Source organism: Ammospiza nelsoni, chromosome 7 (genome assembly GCF_027579445.1).
Source record: "Ammospiza nelsoni isolate bAmmNel1 chromosome 7, bAmmNel1.pri, whole genome shotgun sequence".
In the NCBI taxonomy this organism is placed as follows: domain Eukaryota; kingdom Metazoa; phylum Chordata; class Aves; order Passeriformes; family Passerellidae; genus Ammospiza; species Ammospiza nelsoni.
The window spans coordinates 29,047,022-29,060,321 of NC_080639.1; the positions used below are offsets into that span (position 1 = coordinate 29,047,022).

The following is a 13,300-nucleotide window of genomic DNA, read 5'->3' on the forward strand; positions in this document are numbered from 1 at the left end:
CAAACATGAGTAAGTAGTTAAGGTTATGGCATTGGACCTTTCTACACTAATGATATGAGGCAAGAAGTATTCCAACTTTCTGTAAAGGCTTTGTAGCTTGGACCTCTCACTTTAAATATCAAGATATCATATTGGCAGAATCATGTTGTATTTCCATTTAAGTACAATCTTCTCATCATAATCAATGCTCATGGAGTTCCCATACTGGGACTATTGCTAGAACATATAAATAATAAACCAAGATGACCACTTTTGAAACAAATGGTGGTAAAAGTTAGATAAATTATTACACAGTCCTGAAGTTCCATTCTCATAAACATGAGAATAAGGCAATGACTCTGCATTCAGATGTGGGATTAAATGAACACTTATGGAAGCTATCCATCTTATTCTAAAGTCAAAGCTTCTGCTGCAGAGGATAACAACATTACACCCATGAGGCTGGCCATATGCTCTGATTAATCAAACTATTTAATTAAACCTCTATCATTAGTATTACTATGGGCTGAGACAACCATTTATAACACTTTGTCCTTCTTCAGCATTTTCACTTATCCAAGATACCTGTGCTTTTCAGAAAAGGCAACATGTTCTGCTAATTAGTGGATGGAAGTCAAAATCAAGAGCCTAAATCATACACTTAATTCTACCACTGGCTTGCTATGCTCCCACAAAAAAAGGACTCAGCTTCCCTATCTGCCTTAAACTTCAGTGCATGCCAATTCCCAAAAGCACTGGGAGCCATACATCAGTAGGGCCGTGAAAGTGCAAAGAAAGACACAATTAAGTCCCTGGACAAGCCTGGAGGTTATGCATTATTATTGATAATTTAGAGATGGGTCTGTCATAGCACTGAGAGGCAACTGACATGCATGAAACCACATGAGCATTCCAGCCACCTCTCCTCTTCCTCCCTGTTATTTATTAGCCTGATTAGTTGAAATATGTTTTTATTAGAGGGAGAAAATGTTATTGTTCTTTTTAAACACAATGGAGATTTATAGTCTGATCACTTGGGACTCTGCCTCAAGTCTTCCATCCTGCTTTTAATTTACTCAGGCAAACAACTTTCCATGCAGTTTTGTACCAAAATCATATTGAATGACAACTGTGTAAGGACTTCCCAATTGGGCTCCCAGGGCTGCTAGGTCTACAAGCAAGCAGGAGGAACTGTTGGAAGCCCTCATGCTCTTACCTGTTCCAATGTACATGACATGGTAGAGGGTGTCCTTCCCCTGAACAATATCAACCACCAGTTTGGAGAAGCGAATGCTGTCCTGAGTGACGTAGGGATCCACGGTCACTGGCTGCACCACGTCGTTCATCAGGAACAGGCGCTGAGCGTCCTGCAGCACTCTCTCTGTCAGGTTCTCGTTAGGGCTGTCATCGTTCAGTGTGCCACACTAAATCCAGAAAACTGAATTTCAGAAAGTGCATCATCTGCCCAGCCCAGCATAGAAACTCATGTCCTGCTGATTTCCTGGGGAGGTGGGTCTGTGTGAGGGTCACAGGATAAGGCACGTAGTCTGATCATAGGTCCTTAGCCCAGATTTGGCCTTTAGCCCACTCTATGAAAATTTTCTCCTAGGTCCACTGACCAGCAATGTGCAGTTTCATTCCCTTGTGATACCCTCAACCAGCACAACAGAAGGGCTAAAGCCTTCAACAAACCATGGAGAAAAAGAAAGAATTAAAACTAGTTGTAGAAACATTTAAAGGTAGCAGTGGAGAGAAAGTTTTGTGGTGATAAATCCTTAAAATATTTCAGACATTACCTAGCATGTCAGTATGTACAATGAACAAAGCCTGGAGTTTAAAAAAACCTAAAAATGGACTGGTTTTGCATAAAAGAACTAAACTTGCCACATTGCTTTTCTTTGATGTGCTTCCCTCTGGACAGGGGGAATCTGCAGCATCTGAAGCAAGGCAGGTTCACAACAAGCTCCCCCCACCCCTTTTCTCCTAACAGCAAATACCAGATCAAGCCATAACTACCCATCCTCCAGCACCAAGGGAGGCACTGAAACAGGACTCAATTCCCTTGTACAGCAAGAACTAGGAAGAAAAACAGCACAACTTGCATCTTTTAAACCAGTGGATAATGCATTTTAAGGCCTGAGTTGCCATCTTAGATTAATCTCTAGAACTCAATATTTTCAAAAGCCAGTGCTACTTTTTTGGTCCATGTCAGTTGTTAGGGCTGGATCTCACTCTTCCCCACAATATCATGCCTGGAGGGCAAAAAACTTATTACTCCTAAAGGCAGCAGGGTGACTGGTTATTTATCTTCCCAAGACCATGGGAGGCAGTGGTACAACTAAGTCCTGCCAAGACCCATACTCAGTCGATGAGCAACTTCACTACTCACTAAATGAAACTCACACCTGAGCAATTTCACTAGAAATAAAATCCTACACGTTTATTTTTCTTCATTTTGGATCCAGGTGTTTGGGCTTTCCTTGAAGAAAAGTCAGAACACTGAGAATGAGGATGCTGATTTACAGCAGTTGAGCTGCAGTGTACAAATTTCCCATGTGCACACTCTCCATGCACATCACAGCAACCCTTGGTGGTATCGCTGCCTTTCCTGGGTGCACCACGCAGCCCTTCTCCCACTATGTGCTAAAATGAGTTGTCAAGGATTTAACACACATTCACACAGTAAATATGGATTCCAGTGGCTGGTGTACTAAGCTTTACAATAGTCTAGAGGTTGTGTGAACTAGGAGAACAGTTATGTTGATTCTCACAACCTATGAACATGGTCACTCTTTAATCAATTTAAGCATCTTCCTGAATAGCTAGACCAAGGAAACATCTGTGGGTTTTTTATGTGTCCTCAGGTGGGTTTTAATGCTTTTTTCTATTGCATTGGTATTTTTTAGTTCATGATTCATCCCAGATTCTAAAGAGTTCTTAGATCTCTCTCTTTTATTGTATCCTATGCTCCTTCTTGTTCTCAGCACTGTCTTCCTTTGGATACTCATCTCCCCATTCACTTTTCCTTCTATTGCATCACCTAAAAGGAGTCCCAGTAGCAGGAATGTCATTGTTGGTTTTGTTTTCTGTTCTCAGCAAGTCACAGATAATTCTTTTGGTCTATTGGCAGCTCATGTGCTGACGCAGCATCCCTCTGATTTGGTTTAATGTTGTTTTGTTCTAATTTCCTGATTATCTGTACTGTCCTGGTCTTCTGCATCCTTCCTTCTCTGTATTTCTCCTTCCTCTCTGCAAGAAAAAAAATTCTGGCATGCTCCCCTCATCTTTCTTTGTGAACACTGAGGCACAAAAATTAATTTAATGTTTTTGCAATATCTGCCTCTTCTGTCACTAAATTACCCTTGTCATCTCCTTAAGGCTCCTCACTGACCTCTTGTTCCTTCTGTACTTGAAAAACATCTTAATCTCTTCTTGCAATCTTCCTTTTGTCTACCACATACCTCTTTTTTCCTTTCCTTATTTTCCTCTGACCCTTTTCTTTCATCTTGCTGCTGCAATCTTTACACTACACATTTTATCTGATACTTTTCTCTACATGGAAATGCCTTGCAAAGTCCTTTACTATTCCTTCTGGGTTAGCCAAGCAAGGGACAGAAAGTCCTTGAGTCTCAGTTTGCCTTAATATTCCCTTTAAATTAAAAAAATAAACCAAACCAAGAACAACAACAAAAACCTGGCTATGTTTGGGCATGGCTGGACCTCCAGCAGGGCTTTGTTTCTTGGTTTTGAATGCACCAAGCTGAGAGGGTGATCAAGAGGCCAAGCCTGTCCCACCTCGTATGGGCAGGAGCCCTCAGACAGGTGTCAAGAGGGAATTCAGGAGAAGAAATCAGGTTCCTCAGCAGGAAGACAAGGCTGTCCCTGCCTGCAGCAGAGACCTGTCTCCCATCTGCTCTTGCTGTGATTTCAGGTGACTGTAGATTTCTTTTTGGAAGGTCCTTGACATCACCAGTTTGAAGGCAGATGGCACTTGCAGGCAGCCTCAGCACATTTACCATAATAAAGGAGAGCCAGATTCAGAAAATCAGGCTGAAAGGATTTGCCATGGGGAAGCAAGGACATGAAGACAAGTCCATCCTCCCCAGGATTCTGCTGCTGGGAAGGAGCTGAGCTGTAAAATGGGCTCATGCTCCAGAAGACTCAGGGTTGTCAGGGCTGTCATACACATATTCTGCCCCACACTGACTGGATCTGGTGATAAAGCAACTGAAGCTGTTTCATAATTTTCAAAATTGCTTTAACTGATAATCCTGGAAAGTTGCTCATTCATAAACTCAAAGATTTTTAAAAAGAGAAGGAACAATCCTGTGACAATCCTCAAGTGTCCCCTTCCACCAGTTACTGTGGCAACATGTCCATGGCTTCTGGCTGAGCTACCATGTCTTAGAAAGTCATTCATCTTCCACTGAAGCACTGGTAGCCTTAGGGGCCCCATCAAGTGATGGAAAATTCATCACTTCCTTGCAGAGTCACAGTGGTTAATTACCTTTCTTGTTTAAAAAATATAGATTGTCTCCATTCTAGTTTGACTTTGTCCAGCTTCAGCTTTTAATCCTTCCCAGTTCTAGTAGGGACATGCCTTATGTCCTCTTGTGAGAATCACATCCTCAGAGCTCATGTGCCAGTGATAAGTGCAACAGAGATTTAAATCATTCATTATTATAAAAAACCCAGAACATTTTTATTATTCCTTAAACTATTCAATTTTTGCCATGAATTCTGTGGCAAGGAGTTCCACAGACTAAAACACTCATAAATGTGGAGAAAAACAATTTATCTGTACCGTGGGTCTACCTGGAGAAATAAGCCCTACACAAATCAACCCACTGAAGGGACAGAACATCAGAGGGACTGCAGCAAACTGAAGGGCAACAGCAGTACCTGGAAGTTGGGGATGGGGTTTAATGTTGGCAGCCAGGCTGATCTTGGGTTTTCTTGGTAGCGGAAGGGGCCATTAAATGCCTGAGTAATGGCACTCAGATTGAAGGCACACACTGCTGAGGCAGCTATGCTGTTTCTGGAAGAGGGGAGGGGAAAAAAATCAATTTAATCATTAGAACATTGACATTTTCATCATAACAGACATCAAACTCCACTCAAATAAAATACATGTAAATTGCTAGGTAGATGTACAGTGATACCAATCTCACAGGGAGTATAAATAAATAAATAAATAAACTGTAAAATGCAGATGACTTGCGTGACAATTTTGAGAATGAATTTAAAGTTTGGTTTTAAAATGTCAGAGATTTAAGGGCCATGGAAGCAGTTCTGACAAGAAAGGTGAATACAGTTTAATTTGCATGGATTATTTGTGTCTGGTTTTACTTTTATTTTTTTACAACCTATCTATCTTTATTGATTACAAGCAAGCTAATTTTTAATCTCTTGTTGTTTCTCAAGGTGAAATTCTGTTTCTGTAGGTTCCTGAAATCTTCAGCTACAAAATATATCACCTAGGATTATATTTATATACATGCAGTGGAAGGGAAAAGGTGACAGTGACAAACCAGCTGGTTCTGACAGCAGCTCAGCATGCAAAAAGGTCTTGTTAATTCACGAGAACCTCTGTTTTCAATGCCACAGTTCACTTCTGTGTGTTCCCAGGTGGGAAGAGGATCTGTCTGGGGCAGACAAGCCCCAGACTGTTCAAGCACATTCAGCCAGGGGAGGCACAGCACGGTGAGGGAAATGCTGCTGTGGGAAGGACTCTTTGGAAAGGAGTGTGTTTCAGGGATGCTGGGCTGCCCAGTCACACTGCACACAGATCATTGGCCTTTGCTGTTCCATTTCAGCCCAGGAGGACTCACTTCTGCAGGGTCCTGAGCCAGCTCATCTCCTCCTGCCTCAAGAGGGTTGGAGGGCACTTCCTAGATGGTGACCTCAACAAAACTGACTCAGAGGGACATTTGATAAGTGATGACCTGAAATTCAAACCTGCTCCCAGTTCTTCCCTCCTCTCCCTCCTTTTTTTTTTTTTTTTTTAGAAAAACTACAAGGTTTAGAGAAAAAGATATCAAAATAAAACTAAAAATAGGGCCAGCATGAGAGACTGATTCATCACGGTGCCTTTTAAATAACCCAAGCCCTTCTGTATGAATCGTTTTGCTAATTAAGGCAATTTGAATTCCCTGAAAAGAACACTTTTTTGCCTTTTTTTTTTTTTTTTTAACTAAACCAATAATTACACTCTCTTGCACACACAAAAAAAACCTTTCTTCACCATTCCAGGCTGGAAAGCAGAAGAACAGATTCTTTCACAGCATATTTCTTCCTAGCAATACAACATCAGGAAGAACTTCCTGCTTTGCCTTCCCATTCTCTGCTCCCCCCTGCCCCTTGCATCCCCAGAATGATGGAGTAGCTCACTTTGAACATGTCAAAGCAATGCCAGGCAAACCTTTCTCCACTTTTGTCTGAACACTGCTGATGCAGTGCATGCTCACAGACAGCAGCTTTTAAGACAAACCTAATGATGGATGACAAGTAAATGCCTTGAGGCGCACACAGGAAAAAAAAAAGACAATGCGGGAGAAAATGAAAAAGGAAAAGAAAGAATAAAATTCCACTAGTCTAATGAAAATACTTAAAAGAAAGAGAAAAAAAAGAATATTTTTAGGGCTCTGCTAAGGACTTTGTAGTTTAACCTTTTCTCTTTGCTGGAATGGAGAAAGGAAAGAGGTTTTCCATTAAATCTGTGGACCATTTTCTTTTCCATCTGTGGTCTGGCATATTTCCCATCCCTCCTTATGAAAAGTTTGATCTCAGTCTCAAGCCAGTGACATCAACTGGTGCAGCTGGCCCCTCTGTTTTGGTGTGAAGTGCAACTTCCTTCATTCCCACCTCCTACCTCCTGTGACTAACTAGCTGGTTTAAACAATGGGTTAAGTTCAAAGAGGTTTTAACATTGTCTCTATTACCTCCCAGAAAATTTTAATAAAAACATCTTAAAAATTTCATCAGCAGCTTCCCCCAAAAGCTCTGTTTCCCACTGATACAGCTGGGTATAACATAACATGAAGCAATAAATCTATACGTGGGTGTTGCCACAACCACTAATTCCCTTTTTTTATAAGATGACCCTAAATTCATAAACATGAACCTTCCAAAGTAAAAATACCTGTAAACATCATTAAAAAAAACCAAAAAACATAGTTCTGTGTTGCATTGGCATTTTATCACAAAGGCGCATAAATTAACCCTCTTTGGTATGCAGAGCTCATGTATCATGATATAAGTCCCAGTGAAAGTTAAAAGAATAATTAACATTATTTCTCTAGTTGGATGACAAATTGGAACATTTTCTGTTTGAACTTTTAAAAGAACACTATGTTGTGCACCCAAAATGCTATTTGATATAACTTCAGCTGTTATCAATTACTAATTTCTTCAATTACACAAATGTTGCATATTATATTATATTCAGAAGATAAAAGAGAGATCCTACATCCCTGATGTACAAAGAATGCTCAAGTGTCCACTGAGGAGACAGGTAACACTCATCACATCTCATGTTAAACTTGGGAGATGGACACAGCAGAAGAGAACTGTCCCAGCCAAAGCTAGTCTATGTCTCCCCTTTGATTGTCCAAAACCATCACCAATTTGATAAATAAAATACAGTTATTAATAGTTTTCTCATTTCCAGCTTCCATTCTTGGCTGGATGAATGGGCAAATGGATAGATAAAACATTATCACTATGGGCACATGAGTCCTCTCCAACAGCAAAAAAAACCAAAATGGGGGGGGGGAGTGGTCAGCTCAAGTGCCCAAAGCAGTAGCCAGATTTCCTTTTAATGTTCAGGAAGTTTGGCAAATATCGTCTTATTTTAAAGAATGACTCATGTGCCTTTCAATCTGAGGACAGTTCTTCCCCTAGCCCACAGTCAAGATGCAGTGCTCAATTGTGTTTATTTTTTCTAGTTGCTTCTCTGCTGGATCACTTTGACTGACATTGGCAATGGAACAGAAACAAAACACGGAAGAGGATGAGGGTCGCCAAACACTTACCTATTTCTTGGAATTTACAGAGGGGAAGAACATTCAGGCTCTGTTGACTCACAGTGAGGCTCCCAACAGTGCTTTAGCTCAAGGAGTTGGGGCTGATGCTTTGTGACTTCAAGGGCTGAAGTTCAAGCCCTGTCACACCAGCAGGTGACACATTAAAACAGGAGGGTTTGTACTTCAGCAGGGCTTCACTGCTTTGGTTTTCTGTGGGCTCCCTGCGAACAGGCCCTTATTCATATAGGACAGCACTGCACACAAAAACCCCAAACAAGTTGGCTGCCCAGCACAAGGAAGGCACTTTGAGCATTTGCCATATGGAGTAACTACTCAGATTTTCATTCTCCACTTTACATGTCAGCCTAACACCCCCCTGGAGAACATGTATTATTGAAACTCAATACCATGCAGACTGGTTATAGCTTGAAACTTATCATCCTAGCCTTAGGCATCAGAGAAAAAGTTATTTGAGCTTTCCTGACTTAAAAATATACATTATGAGTTTTTTAATATATTTTTTAATTAACTCCTCTTCTCCTTTCTGCTTTCACAGCTACACTAAATCATTCCAATTACAAGTTTTTTCAATATCAAGCCAAGAAGAGGTGATTATGAAGTATCAGAAATCATACCTTCCCCTGAGAGTTCCATCACTGCTTTTGATTTCTGGACCTCAAACAGTCTGGCAGAGGTAAAACCTCCCCATCCTGCCTTGGAAATGCTAAATGCCTTGTGGCCCTCATGACCTTGCTATTACAGTGTTGTTCAACTGCGATAGATGTTGTTTTCAGTCTAGGCTGTTGTGATCCCATGTGCCTCATTCTTTTCCTTCCAGCCCTTCTCTCCCAAGTGTGTGTTACCAGTCCATCTCATGGGTCAGCTCCAGTGTTCACACAAATGTGTTAGATTGTCCAGGCAATTAGCCTGGCTGGAAATTAATGTGTTTCTGTTGGGTCATTTTTAGATCATCTCTCTAAACTACACAAGTTGGACTGTCCCTACAAAAAGTCTGAGGTCTGTCAATGCCCAGGTTTGCATCAAATTAAGTTACCCTAAAACTGCACAGTCACCTTTTATGGACTCCAGGAATCTGTGAGCCATGGATTAAAAACACTGTCCTAAGACTATGTAGTCATGATGGATAACACAGATCTATCTATTCTTTCACATTTACCAAATGATCTTTCAAAAATGATTACTCAGACTGTCTCAGAAATCAATACATTGTCAGTCTCAGACTGCTGGGACTAGAGGCAGGGCAGTAAAGCGAGTGCAACTCACACATTAGTAGTGAAGATGCCGTAGATCAGATCTTGCTCAGGAAGGTAGAAGGTGCTTTGCAATTCATTGTAATAGAAAGGGATTTCTCCAGCACGAGAGCAGTTCAGTCTGGCCTTCATGAAAGTTGTCCATGTATCCTCCAGCAAAAACCTCCCTCCAATATCATTTTTGCAGACCCTTGCCACACGGGAATACACTGTTTTCCCACAGTCATGTTCCACCGCATTCTCACGGAAGAAGAAGTAGGTGAACAAGCCGATGTCATAGGCAGCAATAAAGTTAGGCTCTGAAAAACAAACATTTGAAGAGATTTATATAGGTTAGAAATCAATCCATGCTCACTGACTTGCTCAATGCATTGCACTGCCAGCTCCATTTATGCAGCCTGTCAAAGCTGGGACCACAGGGAGTTTGGAGTCAGCAGAGGACATAAAAACAGTAGATGGGAATAATGATATATGAGGATATAGCTCTAGTACCTTTTTTCAGATCTTGGAAAGGTCCCATTTTTTCTCCACTTTATTGGCAAAGCTGGTACTGATTTCAGTGAAAGCAGAGTTCAACATTTTGCATATGCATGACTATTCTTTGTACCTATACTCATTTTACAAAATAAAGTCTCCCCATTGGGCTGCTTCACCTATTCACTTTTGAAGTGGACCTTATGATGTGTTAAATATGCTGCGTGCATCCGCCCGATTCCCCAGACAGCTGCACTGAAACATTCAAGCTACTCTCCCAGCACTGTCACATCTGGCTTTTATCATCAAACCTTTCCAGTTTCTAGGCACAAAAGATTATCTTATGTCCATAAAACAAAACCATGCCAGAGACTGACAGTAGTGAAATGTGCTCTCCTTGATGCTTTTTCTCCTAAAATTTTCGGTATTATTTTCACAAGAATTGAAAAGAACTTTGAATTTAGTAGGTTTAGTAATAAATATTTTAATTGGGGATATAACAAAGCTTTAAAGTGTACAGTCTTTTATCCTAAAAGTTTCTTTGGCAAAAGGAAAAGTTTGGCCAATGAATAATATTTGACCAAACAAACAAACCTTCCCCAAACCTGTTGGTTTAATAGGGTGTTTTCACAATGTTAACTTCTGATTAGTGCTCAAAGGAAGAAGAATAAAGGGAAGGACAGGATTCCTTTAAAGCTGCAGTCCAGGAATGGAAGGAGAGCACAGGCAGCCTACTTCTGCTGCAAGGCAAGTTTGGGAGGCAGATGATGGTACAGAGGGGAGGGCATTGCAAATCATCCCCTGTCAAACTTTCTTCTTCAAACTAACCATGAACCTTAAAGGGACCATTATGATCCCAAATCTGACCTTCTGTCTAACACAAGCCAGATAATTTGACCCTGTAATTCCACCATCAGATCCTGTAACTAACAGGAGAATTAGACCACATCTTTCAAAGGAGATCTGATATTAGTGGACAATGTCACCTGGCTTTACATCCATCACTTTCCTCAGTGACTTGTTCAAATCACTAAAGACTGACCCAGCTGCAACCTGTACTTCTTTTCCCATTTGACATTATCTGGTTTCAGCTTCCAATCACAGGTTCTTGTCATGACTTGTCTGCTAGACTAAAGAACTTTATCCTTTTCAAAATCTTCTCTTCATGTAAGTACTTCCATATCATGAACAAAACACCTTTTATCTCCTTTTCAGAAAGATAAATAAATTGAGCTCCTTAAGGCTCTCGCTGTGAGGCAGGCTTTCCAAGTTTCAAATCACTGAATGGATCTTCTCTGAATCACCTCCAGGTTTTCTGTTTCTTGTTGAAAAGTGGCCAGAACAGGATAAAGTTACTCCAATGTCACCAATGCTGCACAAGGTTATAAATCCAAGAGTCACATGAGTTTTTCCAGTCACATATGAGAACTTCAGTTACTGTTTGTCTTCCTTAAACTCCCATGTTCCAATGTGGCTTCCTTCTGAATCTTGCATTCATGCACAGACAACAGGAACATGTTTCCAGTGAGTGTATATGGGCTATGATGCTTCTTGTTCCTAATTCACTGTCTTTCCTGATGACATCCTTTCCCTTGCACTCCATATCTCCATACTGACTTCAGGATGCCTGCAGAAGCCTAGCTCAATCTTCTTAAGCTCCAGAGAGTGCACAGTCCCACTGCTCTTATCTTGAATTGAAAGGCCCTGAAATCTAATAGAAATATTTGAAATATCTGGTCATATTACCTGAGTAAAAGGAGATAGGGGGAATACTGGGGTCTCCATCACTACAGTCTGCTCAGACTAGAAGTGCTTTGCCCCAATTGGAAGGTATGGACTCAGTGCAGGGGATGCTGGTTGAAATTCTATAGCTTGCTTGATGAAGGGTATTATCACACTGGGGTATGAGCTGCTTTTAATAACTATAAATCCACATCAGCATGGACTCATATGGAACATAACGTGCTGTGAAATTTCTCATTTTTGGAGTGATCTTGCACTGGCACTGAAGCCAGGCATCTTCAGCTGAGTCAGAGGAAGTAAAGAGTGCCTATCACTCTGCAGAACTGGGTCAACAATGCCATGCTTTAAGTTGATTTTGATCTTCGAATCTTTGGGTGGTTTTCTTGTTAAAATGATGTATTTGGCCATCTCACAAGACAGAGACCCGTATATATGTTAAGTAGCCTATAAGACCCAGTTTCTATATTCTAAATCAACTTTTCTGAAATAATTCCAGGCTCTTTTTAAATGTCTTCTAAGCTGCATTGATTATTGCTCTGGAAGCCCTTCCCATCATAACTCTGGATCTCAATATGAAAAGAGAGAGAAAGATTTACAAGCCTGTCAAGCTGACTTTAATACATCTCTTGCTCAGATGTGACCCACATGACTTTACCATTGAGCCATTTGGAGTTGTATTGTGCTGTCCTAAGTGGGGGAACATTTCCAAGGCTGCGGTAAATAGCAGGATCCCGTCCAGAAAAATCAATCACAGTTGCAGCATAGAGTTCTCCCCGTGATGTAATCACAGCTGTCGAGTTATGCCGAGGGTCGTACGGGCACCGAGCCACTCCATTAATTCTGTCAATGATTTTGCTGAGATTTCCTACCTGTATTTAAAAGGAGAGAGAAGAAAATTTAAAGAGCATCTGACTTTCTTAATGGTACAAAGAATTTGGTTTGCCCATGAGTACCTATGAGCAAATCCCTGATTTTTAAAAATCAGGTAGCTAGGAGAATGTAATCTTAGTGATGACTGAAAATTGTTCTTTACAGCCAACATTTGCCAATGTAAGAAGTTGTGTCTGAGCCTCACTGATCCTATTGCTTTGTACAAAGGTTTATTCTCCAGTCAATAAAGCCCAAACCCCCTTGGTGTAATCAGGTGCCCCTCGTGCAAGTGCAGGTTTTTAATCTTCTGTAGACACCTCCTGAATACATACTGGCCTTAAAAAAACATACAAACATTTTTCTGGACCTGCTCCTGCCTCCCTTGAACCCAAAGGGAGTTTTGCTATTTATTTTAAAGAAACTTTGAAGTGTTTAGCTCAGGAGGTACTCAGAGCTAAGCTTGTCTATATTTCCCATTTTCAGTGCCATACCCAAGGTTTACCTGAGCAGCACTTTCTCCAGACCAAACTCAGCCATAACATGAACTTTTTGTTCCCCAACTGCAGACACAGTCATTGCCCCAAAGCAGCCCAAAGAAGAAAACCAACATAATTTCAGTCAGCTACATTTAGAACATATTTTGTGCAGCCATGACAGCCTGCCAAATGACTGTCCTTCCCCAGAGCATGTATCCAACCCTCTCCATCACTGTAGAAGAGGCAGAACAGACCTGTCGACTGGAACACACTGGTGAAAAGGCATTGGTACCACAGGTGAAAACCTTCTTGCCATAAACAATCAGCACTCGGACATAATTCTGGCACTCTTCCTATAGGGACACAAGACAGAGACAAAGGATTTTTGAAAATGTTATTACATTAAAAATACCTGTATTGCAGCAGGAATGAACCTTCCTTAGCTCTAACTTGGGCTGAGGTT

At 41.0% G+C, this 13,300-nt stretch overlaps 1 protein-coding gene across 1 annotated transcript in view; it reads right to left on the reverse strand.

Moving 5' to 3' along the window:
- SEMA5B (semaphorin 5B) overlaps positions 1–13,300 on the reverse strand; it is a 179,212-nt gene that overhangs the window by 54,558 nt on the left and 111,354 nt on the right. Inside the window, exons 6-10 of the mRNA XM_059476326.1 lie at positions 13,092–13,190; positions 12,147–12,360; positions 9,288–9,573; positions 4,882–5,017; positions 1,196–1,403 (exon numbers count right to left, since the gene is read on the reverse strand). Coding sequence (XP_059332309.1) covers positions 1,196–1,403; positions 4,882–5,017; positions 9,288–9,573; positions 12,147–12,360; positions 13,092–13,190 — 943 coding nt within the window. The remainder of the gene's footprint in view (positions 1–1,195; positions 1,404–4,881; positions 5,018–9,287; positions 9,574–12,146; positions 12,361–13,091; positions 13,191–13,300) is intronic.